Source organism: Malaclemys terrapin, chromosome 4, assembly GCF_027887155.1.
Source record: "Malaclemys terrapin pileata isolate rMalTer1 chromosome 4, rMalTer1.hap1, whole genome shotgun sequence".
In the NCBI taxonomy this organism is placed as follows: Eukaryota; Metazoa; Chordata; order Testudines; family Emydidae; genus Malaclemys; species Malaclemys terrapin.
Genome location: NC_071508.1, coordinates 8,250,654 through 8,273,133, shown reverse-complemented (window position 1 = coordinate 8,273,133; position 22,480 = coordinate 8,250,654). Strand labels below are relative to the sequence as shown.

Genomic DNA, 22,480 nt, shown 5'->3' with positions numbered 1-22,480 from the left:
GGAGGAACGGACTAGCACTTGCTTCTCCTTCCAGCCCAGATACCTGAGAGTTGTCAAGTTAATGCAGGACCCCAAGTGCGTGGCATCTGACATCCTCTCTTACCGTATATGTGCCCATCTCAATGGGAAGTTATGAAGATTAGATCCCTGTATGCAGTGTACACACACTCTTAGGCACTGAACAGCCTGGTTATTGAGACCCTGTCCCATCTGGATTGCTTTGCCATATTTTCCATGTATGCCATTATATTTTAGAAAAGTCACATTTCACGTTGCCTGTGGCTAACTGAATGTTATGACCACCCCATATTTCTGAGAATGTTTAAACCCCCCTGCCTCTCTCCATCCCCACAGGTCAGGTGTAGTGACCATATTATTATGCTCTTTAGTTTGAAATATATGAACCCTCCCTCCACATCTGAACTCAGTGAGCTTTGGAAAGTCCAGGTAACTCCATTAACTTCCTCCTCCAGAGAGCAGGTGGGAGTGTAATTCCTCAGAAATCTGGTTTCATCCTATGTCTTCAGGCGGCCATTGGCTGCTGAATCTGGAGCAGATCGCAGCAGATGCAGGCTGGAAAATGCTTTAATCTCCAAGCCTGTCAGTTTGATGGGTCTTCCTGCTGGATTCATGCACTAGTGTGACATCTAGTGGCCACACAGCTCAATTATGAACTTGCAGATTTTTGGAAATGGCAAAGCAGACTTTGCAAGTGAAGTGAGAAGCTTTGGGGATACGATTAGATGAATCAGTCACTGACAACATGGTGTTGTTTAATCTGGATACCTAACAGTTAGAAGAGGGATATATCCTGAAGCCACCTGCCTAGTTTAAATTCAGTTCTGTTAAAGCAATGGGCATAGGAATGAGGATGTGCTGATTTCTAGCTTCCAGGTAAGCCATGAACATCTATCACAATATCACAGGTTTTCCTTCACCAGATTGTTAGTGTGCGTGACCTGGGAAAATCAGTTCCTTACAAGCAACTGGTTAAACCACACATCTTCCTTCATGTTCAGATCCATTATGAGTGTACAGCTTGGATCCAAATGTTTAGGGACAAACACCACCAGTGCCGACAATGGGTTGGAATGGGTGAAATCTTAGGATAGCTGGTTGCTTTTCAGTACACTCAGCCTTTTTGGCTGAAGTTATTAATTTATATTTATTTACAACAGTAACAAAGTGGAATTTCTCCTAGATAGTCTGTATTCACTCTATGGGGATGAAAAATAAACTGGTAAAACTGGGACTCTCCAAAATGTATGTGGAGAGTAGAGTGACTCTCAGAGAAAAGACTCATCAAAAGTGTCAGGGAAAGTTGGTATCATATGGAAATCTCCCCGGCAGCTACTGCAGAGCATCTCCCAGGAAATATGGACTCAGGGGAGGGTGCAGGGATTTCATATAGACAGAAAAGACAATGATATGATGTATTTACTCACTGTGATGCCAGCAATTCCAATTCCAACGATTCCAACTAACTGCAGATTAGAGTTAATTAAATTCTGGATTTCATCCAGGCAGTTCTATTAAAAACAGAATGAAAGTTCCACTTAGCTCCTAGATAAATATTTCTAGATAATTTCCCTGAACCTCTGCCTTCATGTACATGGAGAAAGGCTAACACAGTGACCTGTCTGCTAACCTGCCTCTCTATGCCTTGTGCCCTCCTGGACATTTCTTGCTACTAGGTAGCTTACTCTCCCCTCATCTGAGCCATCAATAGGCTTTACACTGCCAGGAATCATCTCCTTTGTTGTCCTCACCATACTCCTTTGTATACCCAGGTGCCATCTCAACGGCATTCACATGTGGGTTTTTCATTAATAGCTTCCCCAGAAGTTAAAGCCAGCTATGTGTCTGGATACACTAAATCAGGGGAATATGGCCTTTTGGGATAATGATGCAACTGCAGGCAGGTGCCACAAAAAACTAGAAATGAGAGTGTTTCCCTCATTTTAATTGGCCACATTCCTAGCCAGGGTCCTCTGAGCATGGTGAAGACAGGCACACGCCATAATTCAACCTTCATCAGGCCTTTCATTCAGACTCCTAGACACCAACATCTAAGTGCCCCTGCTCTTCAGACTCTGTGACATTACTGCCACAGCAACCTGGGGAGGTGGTAGGGAGGCTGCAGACAACAAGAGCAGGAGGTGTTCACATTTCTGACCCCTCACTCTCCTCTGCCTCCATGCTGTTCAGCTGCACAGAGCTTCCCATGGCTGAGAGGGTGCTGGAGCCTATTCAAGGCAGATAGCAGCTCTGACTTTCCTGAAATATGATTCTACTTGTACATTTCTTCAATTTCTTCTTAAATAACTCTGATATGGACAAAGGATATTTAAATCATCTGAAGCCGGCTGATCTGACTGTGGACATTGTCTTTCCCCAGCTAGGTCCTCTGGGCTATAAACCTCAGTCAGTCCCAGTGTCATCATTAGTGCTATTTTTGCTCCTTGTGTGTCAGAGAAACTTCTGTTTCAAACTGACATATCTGTGGTGAGAGGTAATTAAAACAATCAGCGCAGAAGACACTTACCTTGGGCATCTGGATGCCCTCTGGACAGGTGGGCTTCACCTGAATCTCACTTTCTTTACCACAGCACTGAAGCTACACAGTTGAGAGAGAGAGAAAGTCAAAAAAGGGAGAAACTACAGGCTAGTTTCCTACTGAGACTCTGCATTCAATGGCAGCAAGTGGGCCAGTAACTAAAAGGAAAGACTAGAGACAGGGGCACAAATTTATCCCTCGTTGGTAACTCCACTCCCTTGAGTAGATTTTCATGTACATTGAATGTGGCCCAAATTCTCAAAATTCCCTTAATTTCAAATGTCTCAATTCTCAATGGAGAAGTAAATACCAACATCCAGAACACGTACATAAAAAAAGGCTCCCGGAAGGGACTTTATGGCCCAGTTCAGATAGTCTGACAAACAGACCAGACTGTTCAAGGCAATACAAATCTCTGCCATGGAGGGCCTAGCAGTTTCTAAATCCCTTTATCCAGGAAAACACAAATAGTTCAAGCGGCACGTGTAGAAATGTGGGCACCATGCTGAAGCTGCAGCAGAATACGCTAGAATCTTTATTACAGACAGAATATGCTGTTGGGTTTGTGGCCAGTGATAAATCAGCAGAATGTTTCAGTGGGTTTGTTTTTCCCGTTGACACATCTCTGAGAAAATGCTTGGAATTCTTCTTTGAGTCATAATTAACAGGCATGGGAGAAGGACAAGAGGTTCAGAGGTTGTGAAATGTTAGTTATGAAGAATGCTGGAATGATATAACAGTGACAAAAGAAAGGGTTTGATCTCTATGGGAGGCAGCATGGCTTGACGAAATGAACACAGACTTGGACACAAGTAGGACTCTAAGTTCTGATCTTGGCTTGGTTGCTGACTTGCTGTGTGGCCTGGGACAAGTCTCTCATTCTGTGCTTCAGGTTCCCTGGCTGTACAATGGGAATGATGACAGGACCTACTGTTTACATCACAGTAGGGTGTGGGGGCCCTGGGCAGGACGTTGTGCTAGGCACTATACAGACAGAGGTGAACTCAGTCCCCACCATGACGGGTTTACGAGCTCTCACAAGGGAGTAATTAGTTAGTGTCTGTACAGCTACTGTTCAGCTAAGTTTCAGGGACACTCACAAACTCATCCAGTTCTTGAGCAAGGGACATGAGGGCTAACTGTCCCAGGTGTCTGACAGAGAGAGGTGACGATGCATTGCGCGGGAAAAAGGCCTCTTTGTTGAGCTGGAGTGGACCCTGCTGGAGAAGCCAAAGCTGGTTGTTGTAGATTCTTTTGCGGATTGTTTTCTAGTTGGGCAAATGACACCTCGAGTGCACTGGGGACCAGATTTGCCCAGGACTCAGGCGAATGGAGTCCACTGCCCTCAGATTATTCTTAAGCCTGTGCCCTGTTGTGTGTTACTGGAGTTACTCAGCACTATGGCTATGAGGAACAGGATGGATGGGGAAGGGCATGTGTAATGTTGTGCTGGAGGAAACACACTGATAAACTGAAGTACAAGAGAAATCATTGGCACTGCACACCTGGTTGTGGCCTCTTCATTTCTATGGTAACAAATGTCATCGTCCAGATCCCTGGTGATGACATTATTAATTCACCATTAGTTTCTCTAGGGAGAACTTGGCCCAAACACAGCTTCAGAAACCGACGGGGAACATTCCTTGCTTTGGGGGGCAGGAGGCCACAGTATTGTCACGACAGGGTATTCTTTCCTCAAGTATGTGAATGAGGCATGGGGCCAGTTTGGCCTTAAGGCTTGTCCACGCATGACAGTTAGCAACAGTTAATCCTAATTAACTCCCCACGTAGAAAATCCCTTTGATAGCTGGTGCTGAAGAGAGCCCTTTGGGGCTGATGCAGCCCTTTAAATGCAGTTTGATTCAGAAATTTCCTGCCCATTCTGATTTTTTCATATTTATATTTGCATATTTATAGATTTTAAAGCCACAAGGGATCATTATGGTCATCTAGTCTGACCTCCTGTATAAAGCAGCCCACAGAATTTCACTCAGAAATTGAAGGTCTAGCAGTTTTCACTTCCAGGGTTAGTACTTACCTGCGATTTGAGCCCAGGACTTCTGGCACCTAAAGCAAGCAGCATACACTTGAGCCACCAGGTCACCTTTAAACAAACCCCTCAATTCTACTCCCTTAGGGCGCAGACAGTGGGAAGCAGTCACCCTTCTGCAAACCCTGGCATTCGATTTTTGAAGGACGCCACCACGGTGAGCACTGTTTAAGCTCACATGGGTTACTCACAACTGTGTGGAACTGAATGAGAGTTTTGTTGCTCTTCCCCATGTCCATCACATAGTCATCATAAGCTTCTTTATAGATGGTCTGGACCTCCTGTACTGCCTGCAGAAATCAGACAAGTCCAGTGAGATACTGAATTGGAGACAACTGGGAGCCTAACAGATCCTACTCCAAATCCAATATAGATCCCTGGCTTCCCTCTCCAGCCCCTAGAGTCATGAGCGACTCCTCTACATTATTTTATCCCTAGCGATCTGGTGGATTGAAATAGTAATAGAGATGCTCTGGGAGAGCAGGCTCTTGGGGGCTGAGAACTTGGGCAGAACCCTACAGCACTTGTTTACTATATGTCTGCCAGGCACTCAGAACCCAGGAGACGTTCACTAACAAGAGATGTTCATTGTTTTGATTATGTACAACTCCCCAGAGTGTCACCCACTCCCCTACAGCTCTCCAGGCAGTTCTGAAGTCGATGTTACTCTCACATACAGGGATTATTTATACATTTGGATTTTCTGTTCATATGTGGGAGTGGAGACTGTCCCATTCTGAAGCACAGCTTCTCAGGCTCATGACAACATGAGCTCTCTGTGTCTAGAGGGTCACAGAGTCCTCCTGTTTCTGTGGAATCCTTCCCTAAAATGTGGTCTTTCCCTGACCTCTTCAGATCAGTCAGCAGCAGGAATCCAAACCCAGTCCATAACATCAGAATCACCTTGCTACTCACCGCTTTTTTGCCTATAAATGCAAACACTCCAGCAGTGACTTCAGCAGCAAATATCACCAGCAAGCAGGCAAAAAACTGCAGAGAAGAAACAGAATTGGTACTAGTTTATTTTACATAAGGCCCTTTATACAAACTATGCATCCCAAATCATTCCACAAGGCTCAATAACACACAGCAGCAGAGGGAGGAAGGTGTTAGCAGGCAGAGGCAAGGGGGAAGGCGTGGTCTTTTCAGATTAGATTTTCAATGAGATAAAGGGCAGATGAGGTAGAAATAGACCCCAGGAGGTGGCTCCAGATGGTGGAAGTGACAGAGGAGGCAGTCCCAGGAGGCAGCAACTGAGTCAAGCTAGCAAGGGGATAATTTCACACATGGAAGCTCTTGAATGGGACCTGCTGGAGATGTTGGGTTAATAAAGTAGCTGCTCATTATGAGGAGTAAAATCAAGTTACTGATCTCTGACCCACGAGCTGTTCCCACCAGTGGTGAAACGGTGCACCTCTGAAGGAGATTTCTATCAGAATAACCTCCAGCAGAGAGATGGTCCATCAAGCCTGTTACTTACCGCTCCAAGCAGGCACTGAGATTCCCGCACTGCTCCACAGCACCCAAAAAATCCAACTGTCATCATCAACGCCCCTGCTCCCACGAGCACATACAGCCCTGTGGGGAAACCAGAACCAGTCAGTCTCAGAAGAGTTCAACCAGAACAGCCTTTCAGGCATTACATCACTTTTCTTGGCAGGAAGAAGCCTGTCATCCATTCTCAGTCCTGTGTTTGTGCCCCAGGGGACAGTCCCCTCTATCTCTACAGCTCCTCAGCAGGGCTGCTGTGTCCCCCAAAGGGAACCAGTCACCTCCTTAGATCTCCTAAGGAAGCTCCACAAAGGCCAGCATGAAAAGAGTTCCATCTGTCAGGTCTCCTGTATGGAAACCTGCGAAGTCCAGCAAGAATTCTACTGCCCACCAATAGGGACCATGTTTTATACATCACATCATATAGAATTGTCTTATAGCTAGTCACCACAGAACAAGGAGCAGGAAATACAATCCTCTAAAGTCAGCACTGCTCAGGATCACGTCTCCCTGGAGTGTACGTTCTCTGTGGAGGAGAAAGCCTTTGCCACACGGAATTCCTGTGACACTGAAGCACCTGTCCTGGCCTCTAATGGGACCCATCTCATAGAAACCTCCATAGCTTTTCTAAAGCTTATGGGCTTGGTTTTGCCAGCTGGCCCAGTGGGTGGTTGGGAAACACACTGGATTGCTGTGCAGGGGGTGAGTTTGGGAAGCCCCACGGAACCATGCTGCTGGGATGGCTGGGCACCGTGCTAACGACACTCCGTCTCCTCCAGAAGGGAAGGCACAGGCTCTACTGCATGGTGCTGTCCATGGCAGCAGTATTTCAGCTTTGGAGGATACTGCTGGCTACTGGAAACGAGGTGTGGGGCCTATTGGAAAACTGATGCCTCAGGAGAAATGGAATGAGACCATCACATTACAACGCCTGGGGACAAAGACTGGCAATAAAAAGTCAACGTTCCCTAAGGAGCTGCTAAGGGTCAGCCACTGTGAATCCCAATGGTGAGCTCTACTTTCACAGAGACGGGGCATCTCTCAGTAGGTCACTGGATACATGAGATGCTTCTCTATTTGGATCGTGGCTTCTTTCCTGTGGAATAAGTAGCCGGGACACTTAGGCACACTCCAGATCCATTAACTAATCATACGAAGCACAACACGTGCCCTTATAGCATACTGATACAGATGCCAAAATGTCAGACACCAAGAGCTGAGAGGGGCTCATGTTATCAGCATAAGGCCAGGGACTTTCTTCCACAGAAGCTGCCAGCACAAGCAGCATGTGTTATACTAGGCAGTGTCAAAGAAAGAGAGACAAACCATGGTCAGATGGTCTGGTAAAGTGGTTATGTATGAAAGGGGCAAGCAGCCTAAAACTCACAGTCCAAGATTCTCATATGAGCTGCAGGCAGCACCTCCTGCAGGGTCTGCTGCCTCCAGCCAGATTTCATATTGCCCTCGATTTCATCAGACATGGTCCGAGTGACCCTGCAGTAGCTGGTGGGAACACTGTGAATTGCCTCCATAGTCTGGCTGGCTGTTCACAGCTAAGTGCTTCAGAGATAACTTGGGAGTGGTGGGTACTGTCCAGAAACTCTGGCTAACCTCTCTCTTGGACTTGTTCCCAGAAGAGCTTGGGGCCATCTGGCCAAAGGAGGTTTGCCTGTACAGAATTTGTATGGCATGAAGACTGGTCAGAAACAGTGACAATCATAAAATATAATGTATTAGTGGATACTGCAAGGTGTCTCAGGAGCAGGCTGGGGTGAGCCTGATCAGGTGGGAGAGGAGAAGAGAGGGGAGACTACAGAAAGGCCCCTAGCACTGAGGGACACAGGCTTGGCACCTCCATACATTTAAAACTAGACTGGCCAAAGTACAGTACTATAGAAAATATTGTAGTGATCATTTCTGACCCACTCTGAGAGCTATTCAGCTTTTGCCATCTCCAGCATCTCTGTGCACTTCTAAGTGACATGAGGTCACTTGCATGGTTTTGTGTTCTAGACTTTATCTGGGGGAGAGGAGACAGGTGGGGCTGCCTCTTCCAGACAGAGATCACATCTTATTTATATTTGTAAATTGTTTAATGATGAATGGATAATAATTCAGCCTGGCTGCAGGCTTTCAGTCAGAGCACAAGGAGGGTGCGCATTACTCAATGGAATCTATGATGCCTTGTCTTCAGGTACAGCACTGACCACAAACAGGCCTGCTGTCCGGCACAGCACCCTACTACTCCAGCCTTTGCCATCTTTGCATGGGGGCTGGGAACTCAGACATACTTAATGCACATCAAATGCTAAAATGAGCCTGCAGCACTTTCCATCCCACTAGCATGTGGGGGATGGGGATGCTAAGGTCGGTTGTCCCACTAGAGGGCACAGTCAGCCCTGCTTTCAGAGTCAACTGTACACTCTGCGTTTTCATACTTTTACTATTTTCTAATGTTAAACATTTTATTTTTTAAAATTGACCTGAATCTTTATCATTCATATAGCTGCCAGCATTGAATACGCACTAGGCCCTGCAGCATCCAAATCTGCACAGAGACCCCACAGAAGGGTGTAGGAATAATTGAGAGGGAAATAATTAAAACCTCTGCATTCCCCAGTGCATCGTGGCATCTCTCTTTTGGAGGACAAGTTCTTTGGGGCTCTCTCTGCATTTGTGCACAATATATTCAGCACACAGGGATGCTAGGCAAAATAGCAGAGCTAGTCGAGAAACAGAAAATATTTCTTCAAAAATTCTACAGAAAATAGTTATAGGTTAACAAAAACTTTCATCCAGTCCCATAAGATATCATCATAATCTTATTACAATACTGACAGCCTCAGAACTGCAGTTTACTCAAACTATGGCAGAGTTCCCGCACGCTTGTCCAGTAGCAAGGGACGATCTCACTGCCATGCCTCTGCTGTCATTAAAGTGCCACACTGGAGGGTCCAAAATCCCAATGGCTTTTCTGTCTCTCTCCCTCTGTAATACACCTCTACCCCGATATAACGCAGTCCTCGGGAACCAAAAAAATCTCACCGTGTTATAGGTGAGATCGCATTACATCCGGGTAGAGAGAGGAACCGCTTTTACTGCTCCCCGCCCCAGCTTCCCACCTCCCAGCTTGCCATGCCAATCAGCTGTTTGGCCTGGCAAGCCTGGAAGGGGGGGGAGGAAGTGGAGCAGCGGCGGTGTGCTCAGGGGAGGAGGCGGAGATGAGCTGGAGCGGGGAATGGTTCCTCTGCACACCCCCATTACTTGCTGCGGCCCTCCCCTGCCCCAGCTTACCTCCGTTCCGTCTCCTCCCACGAGTGCGCCGCAGCTCCGCTTCCCCCCGTCCCTCCAAGGCTTGCCACGCCAATCAGCTCTTTTGCGCAGCAAGCGTGGAGGGGAGGAGAAGCGGAGCTGAGCGACGCACTCGTGGGAGGAGGCGGTGGAGCAGCGGAGGTGAGCTGGGGCGGGGAGCGGTTCCTCTGCCCCCCCCCACTTGCTGTGGCCCCCCTGCCCAAGCTTACCTCTGCCTCCTCTCACAAGCGTGCCGCTCCGCTTCTCCTCCCCTCCAGGCTTGCTGCGCAAAACAGCTGATTGGCGTGGCAAGCCTTGGAGGGAGGGGGGAAGCGGAGCTGTGGCGCACTCGTGGGAGGAGACGGAACGGAGGTAAGCTGGGGCAGGGGGGCTGGGGAGGGCCACAGCAAGTAACGGGGGGGCGCAGAGGAACTGCTTGCAGTAACATGAATTCGGATATAACGAGGTAAAGCAGCCCGGTCCTCCGGAGCTCTGCTTTACCGCATTATATCCGAATTCGCATTATATCAGGGTAGAGGTGTATCAATACCAAGAATTGGTGCAATATAAATCCTGCTAAAAGCTAGTAACCACGTTATTTTTGTGGTAATGACTGAAATGTTAATGGAAGAGCAGCTGCACCAGCTGTTACACCAGAGAAGTTGGATTTCCTGAATGTGCTTGCGGTTCAAAGAAACTGAATTTACCAGCATCTTAGCACCATGCAGCTTAGTATTTACCTAGAGTCTTAGCATAATTCATGCCATTGTAAATGCACGTTGCAAGAGGTTTTTGACTGGGTTTAAGGTGGGGATGTACATGGGTCTGAATCAGAGTTCATCTCCATGCATAGGATGAGGAGGGTAAATCATATTATCTGACATGCCTCAAGAACATCTTTCATCATGTCGCCCAATGTCACGTCTGCCATTTTCTGAGGGGGCACTCAGCTCCCATGGTGATGAGTGCAGTGTAAATAGTGATGCAAATTTCCTGGACTTTGCTCTGTATGTTACCTTCTGCCTCCTCCTTCATCAGTTATTGAATATCTTGGCTAGAGTCTTTCCTATTTCCCTTCATGTTGCTTCTAGCTAGATCAGATGAGGTTCTTTGGGGCCTGCGGCTCTGACCACTTTGAAGAGTCCTAATTGCATTTGGATTTGCTCTTGCTTCAGTGGCAAAGGCTTTTAGCATTTTACTCACATGACTCATAGCTAAACTGCTACCTCTCATCGAAGCGTCCCTTTTAAGGCGTGTTATAGGAAGTGCCTCTCACTGCACTCGCTAAATAAATCTGTTAGCTCCCAGATTGGGCTGCCTGGTCTGGTGGCTGCAAGGGGCTGTGCCAATCAAGAAAAGCCACCTTCATACATCTCCCATTCAAGAGATCTCATCCCAGAACCCATCCCTGCTCTTTCAGGGATTGCTGATGCCTGACATACACTGCTGCCTCTAGCTGGAAAATATGAATAAGAGAGATTTTTAAAAAGCCAAAACTGAAATAGATTTTAAATGTCTTCTTCAAACTCACATGCGCACAGACACCAAATCTTTCATTACAGGATGGCGGAGTGGGTGGGGGGAGGTTCTGTGGCCTGCGATATGCAGGCAGGCAGAGTAGATGATCACAATGGTCCTTTCTGGCCTTAAAGTCTATGAGTCTAAAAACTGCCTGAAAACAAACTCATTACCTGGTCCTTTCCTCTGAACAGGATGTGCCTTCCATCACCTATGACTAAGTGATGGAAATGGAGACAGAGATATGTCCCTGCACCAAACACAAAGAAGTATGAGGGCGAGGCCGCCTCAAGCTCAGAAATAGATTTCCACTAAAAAGCAAGGCAGAAGAACTCTGTGTGAAGTAGAAGGACAGCCGGAGAGTGTGGGAATGTGATAGCTGCTGCCACTGAATCAACTGGCAGTATGGGAAATAGCATTGTACAGACCCCATCCCCCTCACAACCCTGCGTAGAGAGACAGGTTCTGACTCAGATCTTCTTTGATATAACCAGGAGTATCCCCTCTGAACTCAATGGAGTTAGGCCCATACAAGATCAATGAGGGATCCGTTCCAGTCATCCTAATACAATCACTAACATGGAGCCCTGGGTCATCAGTAACCTAAACTCCAGAGTCAGAGGCCTGTGTTAGGCTCATTCCCTTCAAAGAGTCTGGGAGGCATGGGGAACCACCTCCATCTTCAGCTCTTACTGCCAGGGCCGGATTAGGGTTAGAAGGGGCCTAAAGCTAATGGGAGGGAAGGGCCTAAGTATGAACTACATATTGCAAAAAAAAAAAAAATTACGTAGTCATCAAACATTTATCTCCATACATATTTACATATTATTTATGTAAAATTAACAAGTTTATTCTACTCTCACTACACTCAATTCTTCAAAACAACCAATTTTTTTTTCTAGCTTTAACTGAGGTAAAGTAATGAATGATGTCATCGTAATTCAAAGACCTGACGATTTCATTCTCAATGCTCAAGAGGGACAAAGCACTGAGATGCTCTTGAATCATGGTGGATCGGAGGTCACTTTTGACCCTTGTTAGAAGAGAGAAGGAACATTCTCCACTACAGTTAGTAATCATTAGTGACAAATACAGCCGTAAAGCAGTTTCAACATTTGGGAAACATTCTGTCACATTGGATTCAGTGATAACTTGGTACATCCAAATAGATTTGCTTTTGCCATCTTTTCTCTCTATATCTGACGGTGATGTGAATTCAACAAATTGAAGAAATTCTTTAGTAAAATCTACTGGGAGATCATCTGGGTAATTCTGACACAGACGTTTGATTCCTTCACTGATTTCAGAACTTAAAATGTTAGGCGAAAAAATGGTCAGTACACTAAAGGTTTTGTCAATATTTTTGTAAGCCTCGAGCCTCTAATGAACTCTTCAGTTTGTTGATGATTGTGATGAAGGTATTAACTCTGAAGGCCTCCTTGTCGCTGAATGAGTGGGCAGTTGCATCGTCACATGTCTTGTCTTTTGTGGTGTTTGACTGACTTATACTCATGGTTAGCAGTCCTTGCAGCCCCCTGAATTTCATACTCATCAAAACTATCCCGCATTTGTTGAAGAACAGCTCCAAGACTCCTCATTAGGTTTACAGCAGTGGAAAGATCAATCTGAGCACTTTGCAAGCTTAGAAAGGCACCTGCTGAATGGCTGAAGTATATCATTCCAGAGCTCACAAAAAATACCAGTTTCCAACGTGCGCATTGCATCACTCAGGATCTTCGCATCTTTTCTTGTTGCTGATTTTTGAGGCTCATCATCCTTGATGCTCTCTAGCGCTTCAAGGATGTTGGGGTATCCCAGAACAACTGCATTCACAGCTTCAGCGCTGGCACTCCACCATGTCCCTGAGAACGATTTGGGCACTGGGCATCCCTTTGGTACTGAATCTCTAAGAATCATCCGACAACTGGTTGATGCAGAGAAAAAAAAAAAAAACTGTACAATTCTTGGACAAATCCAAAAAAAAAAAAAAAAAAAAAAGAAACTGTTTCAACACAACAATCCATAGCAGACTGGCCAGCAAGGTTGAGTGAGTGTGCAGCACATGGTATGTAATCAACCAAAGCACTGCGCTCTTTATCTTTGCCTGCATCCCTGAATATTTGCCACTCATATTCCTTGCATTGTCAGAGCTTTGCCCATGACAAAGGCTGATGTCAATCCCGATTTCCTCACCGAAAATGAGTAGGTATGAGGGAAGTTTCTCCCCTGTGTGGCTGGTGATGTTTATGAAGATCATGACATGCTCAACTGGTCCACTGGGTAGCACATAACGCAAGAGGACAGTCAGCTGACCTACGTGACACATCTGGTGTTGAATCAACAGACACTGAAAGATATCCCGCATCTTTAATCTCATCTACAATGGCGGATAGTGTCTTCTTTGCTAGCAGTGCAATAAATTCATCACAAATAGTCTTTGATAGATACAATGTATGGCCTTTTCCACGATTTGCATGTTCATTGATGTGCTGAGCTAAGAAAGGGTCGAACTTAGTGATTAGCTCTAGAACACCAAGGTAATTGCCATTGTGTTTCGATCAAAAGGTCTCATCTGAGCCACGGAATGGCAGACCATGCTCAGCAAGAAAAACTATGGTTTCAACTACGTGTCTGAGAACGTTCTTCCAATAAGCACGAGCTTCCAAAAACTGATTTTCCATGTGGGTATCAATTCTGCCACTAACTTTCTTTTGGGCATGGTAGCTGCTAACTGACAATGTATACTGCTCACTCGTTGCATGATTGGTAATGTATGCAGTATTCTTCCAATCACTGAAGCCTTCACAGAACATTCCCCACTTTTTGGTATCAGAAAACAGGCAGCAATAAAAACAGTACACTTTCTTCTTAGAAGGCAAATAGATGAGCCATTCCTGCTTGCCAATCTGTTTGCTAGGCTTCACATATTCAAACATTGATTTGATCAGATAAGGATTCTGATTGGTGTACTCTCGCTTTGTCAATGAAAAATCAGCATCTAGATTCTGTCATTTCTGTGGGTCCTTCTCAGTCCAATATGCAATGAGATCTTGAGAAGTCATGTCCCACTCGCCTGGATCATTGGAGAAGGATATTTTTGTATTACTATCACTGGGAAAGGGTTCAGAGGAGTGGGGTGAGACTGCAGTTAGAGAAGTCAAAGGAGGTTGCTCCTTTTCATCAGGTGCAGGCACAGCAGGTTCACTTGGGCTGGTATTCGCCAAGACTTCCTCACCACCAGACTTAGCAGGAGGAAAAAACGTTAGGAGAGAAGGAGTACCTTCTAGCACTACATCTTGTCTTTTCCGTCTTTCTTTGGCCTCCTTCAATTTCTGCCAGCCTCCTTTTTTCGAGATGGTTTCTATTGTCCAGTGCAAGCCTACCGTGTATGAAGTTCAATATTGCTTGGACCCACAAACACTTACTTAGCCCGCAAAGACAAAATCACAACCACCATAAATTGAATTCACAATCTTGATGGATTAATTTGTACAAAGCAGTATCTAATGAGACAAAAAAATTCTTAATGCCCCACTACCGTTGCTCAACTGTTACTTCAATATGGAATGGAGGGCCGACAGTAGTGCCTAAAATAGGAGGCCCTAAGTCTATAGCCTTATTAGCCTATGGGTTAATCTGGCCCTGTTTTCTGCCTCTGAGCTGTTTCCCTTGTGAGCCACAAAACTCTGGAGGTCACTAATTTGGCACCCACATCAGAGCAGGAGGTAGAGCAAAAACCATGAGCATGTGTGCATGGGGTGGGTGTTTGATTACCACAGACACTGAGGCAAAGAGCCTCTTAATAATAATCTGGTGCAAGTGAAAAGAGAGTGGCAGATCAAGGCAAAAGGGGCCAGTTTCAGTCTGACAAGTTTTAGCTACTTCTCTTCCCACAAATACCTTTTGTTTGCAGCTGAGTACGGTCTCTACAGGTTAGGGTGACCATATCTCCTGTTTTAAGCCCTGTCAGGACAGCCAGGACTTTTTTTGACAAAAGTGGGCAGCCTCGCATGGGGGAAGGGGTGAGGGCTCGGACTAATCCCACAAAGTGTCCCGTTTTCCCTTTGGAAAATATGGTTACCCTACTGCAGGTGGAAAGGAACCCAGCATTGTTTGGGTTCTGTAAGCGAGAGCTTTTGTTTGGACTTACGGGACTGTCCCTTTAAAAACGGGACATCTGGTCACCCTTTTTGGGACTTTTTCTTATATAGGCGCCTATTACCCCCTACCCCCTGTCCTGTTTTTTTCACAGTTGCTATCTGCTCACCCTATTTGGACTCCAAGGACAGGCTGTTCACACCACCTCCTCTTGCAACTACACATATTCTGGTTCCCTAATCTCAATCAGTGCTTTGGGGACAGAAAGGTCAGATCTGTCCAAATGCTGGTTTGAGTCCCTTGCTGTTTGTTCAGTGCAATGGTACACTTCAGTGCTTTACCTTGGATGCTGGGGGCAGATGCATGCATGAAGAGAAAGTACTGAATATGGCCATGTTAATGTGACATTGAGTGTGAAGGCCAAATCTAGGTCCTCATTACAGACTTGGAGAAAATTTCCATTTGAATGGCCCAGCCTGCAGCTCCTCACAGCTTAGGAGTTCACCACATCAAACTCCTCATGCATTCCAATTTAGCAAAGCAACCCACCATGTACACTCGGCCCATACATTGTGGACAGGATGATGAGGCACCTCCCATGTAACTGAACCCAATATGGACAATCCTAACAGACAAACTACTTAGTATGATTTTATGGCAAAAAGGACATTCATAGATTTTTAGATTTTAAGCCCAGAAGGGACCACTGTGATCTTCTAGTTTGACCTCCTGTATAACACAGGCCACAGAACTTCCCCAAAATAATTCCTAGAAAATTGTCCTTTTAGAAAAACATCTAATCTTGATTTAAACATGGTCACTGATGGAAAATCCACCATGACACTTGGTAAATTGGTCCAATGGTTAATTAATTACAAATATACACCTTATTTCCACTCTGAATTTGTCTAGCTTCAGCTATTGGATTGTGTGATACCATTCTCTGCTAGGTACTCTGTGGGTACTTATAGACTGTGATCAAGTCACCCTTAACCAGGGTGGATAAAAATCAAGGATTTAAAAATAAAAAAAAATAAAAATCTAAAAAATTGGATTTTTTTGATAAAATGCTTTTTGAGGGGAAAAAACCTATCTAAAGATAGTTTTAATTAAAACTACATTATAGCTCAAAGATATCACCTCATGGAATAGGGATTATAAATTCTAATTCTATAGTATGAGACAATATATTCATGTAATGTTTAAGAAAATTTTGTAAATGAGATCCAATAGTTCATGGATTAGGGACCAATCTCATAGGGTTCCAGGGGCTTCTGTATAGATTATTTAGGTTAATCTTTCTATCTACCCAATGGGACTCAGTGCTCAGTCTAGAAGATACCATCAGAGATGCTTAGTTTTGCAGTTCTAAAACTGTGGATTTGTGTCTCCAGAGATAACATGCTTGTTAACAGCAAAAATATTTTTAAATAAATAATTTATAGAGGTGAGATATAACAGACCTCAACCCTATTGTCCCTCTGCAAATTTGGGTACACAGTCAATCCCTTACCTCTCTCTAAAAGTGCAAAGTTTCAAAAAATTCAATGAACAGAAGATTGTTGGGGGCAAAATAGATCTGGACAAGGAGAAGTCTGGAGATAATTGTGAGAAGGGAGGGATAGGCAATAGAAACAAAAGTGAAACTGTTTGAGCAGCATATTCCAGAAGTCTTGAGGTCTTTCTGAGTGTAGTCTTCATCGATTTGAGATCTACCATACCATTATCTCACTAGAAGAAAAATCCTATAATGGCAGCAGGCCGTAAAAGAGACCAAGTTTGGGAATATTTTAATGAAGTTCCTCTACCTGTAGGTAAGACAGGCATGCATGCAAAATGCAAACAGTGCAACAAAGAAATGCAAGGCCTGGTTGCCCAAATGAAACAACATCATGAGAAGTTTTCCTTTTCAGGAGGAAGCTGCGTTGAAGATGATGAAAGGAACATGTCTGAACATGCAGGATCTTCAGGTTGGTAAACTTTTTTATTTCATACTTCTTTGTCAAGGACTGCCTGTTTTCCTTCTGGACTATTTTTGAATTCCCATGTTTGAGCAAAAATATATATAGTTGTTACTCTATGGTACTATCATTTTAGATGCAGTTATGATAAAAAAAAAAACTGAAATAGGCAGATCTTCCTTTTACAATTTCACCTTTAAAGTAGTACTGAGTGACAGTGAATGCAATGAGTAATACTAAATAAGCAGTATGGTAATAATAATTAAATAACTGCACTGCCTTATTTTATTTAGGAGAATCCACCCTCAACCTACAGGATTCTGAAGACTATCCACCTTCAAGATCACCATAATTTTCTATAGTTTCAGAGTTATCTGCCAATAATAGTGTTTCAGTCACATCATGTATGTCACATAGCCACAGTATATCACCTGTAGCAAAAAGAAAAACGAATCTCCATCATCCAGAAACAACCATAGATAAGTTTGTGATAAGAACCAGATTACAAAAACAGGTAATTGATGAAAAAAACTGCCCCCTTTGTTTATGCAACAAACTCTCCTTTCCATATGATTGAGAACCCACATTTCATTAACATGGATCAGTCATTAAGACCAGGATACTGTCCACCCAACAGAGCAGATGTCACAGGCAAATTGCTGGACAAAGCGTATGAAAGAGAAATTGAGCAATGTGCAAAAGGTCTAGAGGGTGAAATTGTTAACCTGAGTCTTGATGGGTGGAGCAATGTCCACAACGATCCTGTTGTATGTGCTTGTGTGACAACAGAAGAAGGGAATGTCTTCCTTATAGAAACAATGGATACATCAGGAAATGCACACACTGCAGAATACTTACAAGAAGTAGCAGTAAAAGCTATAACAAATTGAAAAAAATTTCAAATGTCTAGTATGCAGCTTTGTCACAGACAATGTTGCAAATGTATGCAAGGTGAGAAGAAATTATTTAGAAGAGAGTGAAGAGAATTCCAAGCTAATAACATACGGCTGCAGTGCTCAGTCGATGCACCTCCTAGCCAAAGATTTCAGTGTTCCAGAAGTAAAGGCTAATGTTGTTGAAATTGCAAAATACTTCCGTAACAACCACTTTGCAGCAGCTGCTCTGTAAAAAGTGGGAAGAACCAAGCTCATTCTCCCACAAGATGTGCAGTGGAACTCAGGAGTGGACTGTTTTGAGCACTATATCAAAAACTGTCCTAATATGATGACAGTTTGTGAACGAAATAGTGAAAAAATAGATAGCCCTGTCACAGCCAAAGTTCTCAACACTGGGCTTAAGAGAAATGTTGAACACCTGTAGAGTGCCCTAAAGCCTATTTCTGTAGCCTTGAACAAAATGCAGGGAAATAGCTGTTTTATTGCTGATGTTGTTGAAATTTGGAAGGAACTGAGTGAGATCTTAAAAAGAGAAATAAGCAATGAAAATTTAAATTACAAGCATTAAAAAAAAAATGAATGGGACAAGCACTATCTCCAGCTCATTTTCTTGCAAATATTCTCAATACTCGGTACCAGAGTCAAACCTTAACTGATGAAGAAGAGGAGTTGGCTATGACATGAACATCCAGCAATCATCCCTCCATAATGCCAACTATAATAAACTTCAGAGCTAAGGGTGAACCATTCAAGAAATATATGTTTGCTGTTATGTTTTAAAGAAAGTCACACCAGTGAACTGGTGGAAGTGACTTAAGCACTTGGATTCAGAGACTGTTGAAGTGATAATCTCACTTTTAACAGCAGTAACTTCTTCTTTCAGTGTAGAAAGAATATTTTCTTCCTTGGGACTAATTCATTCCAAACTGAGAAATCGTTTGGGACCTGAAAAAGCAGGAAAGCTTGTTTTTCTTTTCCACATTATGAACAAACAGGAAAATTAAGGTGAAGACAACTGAGTTAGCTACAGAAGCCAATATTTAAAGTTTCTCATGTTGACCTGGCTGATATAGTTGATTTAATTTTTGTTTTTTTTAAATAAATATTTCATTTAACTATTTTAGTTAAAAACAAAACAAAAAAAACCCCTGATATAAAAAACTTGAATGTTTAACTATATGCTTAACTATATTCATATGCTTGTTTTGTTAAAATATTATATGTTTGCTGTTGAAGAAAAAATCCAGAATACATAATGTTGTTGTTTTAGTTAAATAAAATAATTTAAATGTCTGTCTGGTGATGTTCTCCTCCTAATACAGCACGTCAAGAAAATCCTCCAAATATTAATGATCAACCTGTTGAATTGGAGATATTTTTGAAGTCAGTGGGAGGTGAACTATCTGCTTCAATTACCTTTGGTAAATGAAATAACCAAACAATCAATCATTGTCTGATATAGCTGTAAAACTAATCTGAAAAGTTTTCAAAATAAATCATGTGACAAAGTTCTGTCCTTGACTCCATGGGTCCTGCATTTCCTGACGGATTTTTCTAGCCTCAGAGGCTCACTGTGACCCTCCACATAGCCCTTCTCTCTCTAGAGACAAGGGTCACAGTCTACTGAGCCATTTTCATCATAAGCCAGCAGGGGAGGTGAGGAGAAACAACCCTCCCTCACACAGTCTCTGTTGTCTCCCGGTATCAGTGATTAATCAGGGAGGGGAGGGGGGAGCCCGGGCCTGCCCTCTACCCCGGGCTCCAGCCCAGGGACCCTAAACTTAGCAGCTATGGAAGCTGACTTTTTGGAAATACGGCATGTACAATTCCCTGGGCTACTTCCCCACAGCAGCCCCCACTCAATATCTTCTTCACAATTACCTCAGGGCCTCCTTTCTTTCACCTGATATGGCTTCGTAGTACTTCGTTCCTCCAACAGCACAGCTCCCTCATATAGCTCCTGACACCCACACCGCACTGACTAACCGAGAGGCTTTTAACTAATTCCAGCCAGTCCTTACTTGGCTTCAGGTGTCTCAATCAATCTAGCTGTCTCTCCTGCCTTCTGGAAGGATCTTAATTGGCCCCAGGTGTCTTGATTAACCTGGAGCAACTGCCAGTTAGTTACCATGGTGCCAAGGAGTTGTTTAGCCTGGGGCTAACATACCTGTTCCTCACTACTTTACTGTAGCCATCTGGCCTTGCCCCATCACAATCACTTAAAAAATGTATAGTGTGTACCTTCTAAAAATGAAACCTACATCTTTCTCTGAGTTGTGAAGAATATGTATTAAGATTATAACAACCAACAAGAATGCACTTTTATGTAGAAATCCATGATTAAATCGAGTCTTCCTGACTAGTGATTTAAATCAAATCCACTCTGCCCTTAACCTTCTCTTTGTTAAGCCAGACAAAGTGAGCTCCTTGAGTCTATCACTATTAGGTAGAGAGCTGGCTGTGAAGGATCTGGGGAGAAGTGTCACTTTGCAATAGAGCTGGTAAAAAATGGGGTCTCATCTAAGACAATTATTTTTGTGAAAAAATCTAATTTTTGACTACATTTTTAAACAACTTTTTTTGGGGGGGGAACCCTTCAAGTTTTTCAATATTTTTGGAGATTTTTCAGTTTGAAATTGTGGGGAAATGCTCACCTCACTGTTTTGTGTTCTCTCCCTTAAAAAAAAGTGGGTAAAAATGTTAAAGTTAAAAACAGGAAGTAACACTTTCATTTTTAGCAATAACATTCTTCCTCTTTAAGTGAGAAAATAACACAACACTTCGACTTCTTTGTCAGTTAGAAAAGAGAAGGTGGGAGAAAATGGAAAAGAAGACACTTTTTAGACTTTTCCAACTGGCAAAAGCTGCAAAACTGAAAAGAAGTGGGGAGAAGTAGTTTGGACCCCACTTCCTTAACTGTACAAATTTTCATATAGGAAAACCATTATTTCCCAATGGGAAGATTTCAAATGGGGATTTTTCCAATGACAATTCCCACTTAATGAGGGCAACTGACAATGAGCCAATGGCAATCTCAGACAGAGAGGCCTACAGCCACCAGCAGGGAAGGAGGGCAAATGCAGATGTAAGGTTTAGATCCCCACATGTTCACAGCATGGAGCTCCACAATATTGTGTGGCCTGAGGAAAAACCCCACACAAGACAGAATCACTTTAATTTGCACTTTCTAGCTTTCCTCACTAGTGCATGTGTCCTGCTCAGGCATGGGAATGGGCAAATTAGTCTTCCCTGGCTACTGATATAAAGCTCTGGGACAGGATGCTATTTCTTTTTCTTTCCCTTGGCTATAAGGATACACACTCTATTTTGGAATGGGTAGGAGGCAACAGCTACCCAGCCTGAAACAGCATCTAGTAACAAGGATAAAGGGCATTTTGTGCAGCACCCGTAGCTGAATGGAACATTTGTCCTAAGCACTGACTGCAGAATTCTATCACCCTGAATTGTTTAGGAAAAGGGAAAAGGACAGAACTTTACAGCTGCAAACTGGGGCATGTTTGAGCATGTGTTGGGGGCAAGAGACGGCCCCCGTTTCTGAGACAGAATGAAAGGCTCTGTGAGAGATCTGCTCCTTTGCTGCCTCTGAGCCCTTATACACCCATGCAAATCTACAAACAACACCACTTCACACTAATTAACCTCAATGGAAGATTGCTTGTGTGTGTGACCAGTTCTTAATGTCAGAAATCCCACAGTACCAGAAACATCCCAGCTGTTGTTGGAAATCATGGGCCAGATTCTCAGCTGGTGTAAACTGGCAAAGTGCCATTGTCTCCAAAAGAGCTACACCGATTTACAACAGCTGAGGATCTGGCCCCATTATTCGGTGTGCACAGATTTTTACTATAAATATTCCTATCCAGTTTACAAAACTGGAGAGCAACCAACTGCTGTTAGCAACTGGAGAGAAATGAAATTATGGATTTACAAACAGAGGGAGATGGAACTCACAACTTCCTATCAGCACAGCACAGCAGATAACCATAACCACACCCTGTAACTCCTGTGAAGTTAATAGTTACTCTGTGGTTATGAGGTTTGCTTTCAACCGACAAAGTGATATGACAGATTTGACGACTTCTTTGTAATATTTGCCTAATTTACATTTTTTCCTTCCTGCAACTTTTTAAAATGTAACTGTCAAATATGTTATATTTAGACAGCTATTTAAAGCAAATGAAGCTTTTTGTGATATTGTTGAGAGTAACTGACAAGAGATTATATCACACTCCAAATGGTGATTTCAAGTTGCACTGTAGAGCTGCTGATTTCAGAATCACTTGAGTGTTCCAAATAGCAACCAGTACATGTACTTCTGTTGATATTTTAGGATTAAATTCAGAAATTATAATGTAAGCACCACTACAATGTAACCGCCCATCCTGCATTTCCGCCCCCTTAGTTAGGATATTTCCATGAAAACAGAATCTTTGTTTCTTTTATTTGCATCAGAGTCTAGAGGCCCATTAGCTAGGCATTATACAACACACGCTCAGAGTAGAATTCGCCTACTACTGTTGTTTATTCCCCCATCTTAAATCACTTTCACAACCCTAAATAATTATGTTGCAAGAATGTACAAACTAACATAGTGCAG

General features: G+C 43.6%; 1 protein-coding gene across 2 annotated transcripts in view; it reads right to left on the bottom strand.

Annotated features, from left to right (window-relative positions):
- The window catches only part of TSPAN2 (tetraspanin 2), a 50,873-nt gene that overhangs the window by 8,235 nt on the left and 20,158 nt on the right, over positions 1-22,480 (bottom strand). Inside the window, exons 3-7 of one of the 2 annotated variants that reach the window (XM_054026404.1) lie at positions 6,088-6,185; positions 5,523-5,597; positions 4,799-4,897; positions 2,546-2,617; positions 1,446-1,529 (exon numbers count right to left, since the gene is read on the bottom strand). In XM_054026404.1, the coding sequence (XP_053882379.1) occupies positions 1,446-1,529; positions 2,546-2,617; positions 4,799-4,897; positions 5,523-5,597; positions 6,088-6,185 (428 nt within the window). The remainder of the gene's footprint in view (positions 1-1,445; positions 1,530-2,545; positions 2,618-4,798; positions 4,898-5,522; positions 5,598-6,087; positions 6,186-22,480) is intronic. The other variant, XM_054026405.1, reaches the window with a different exon arrangement.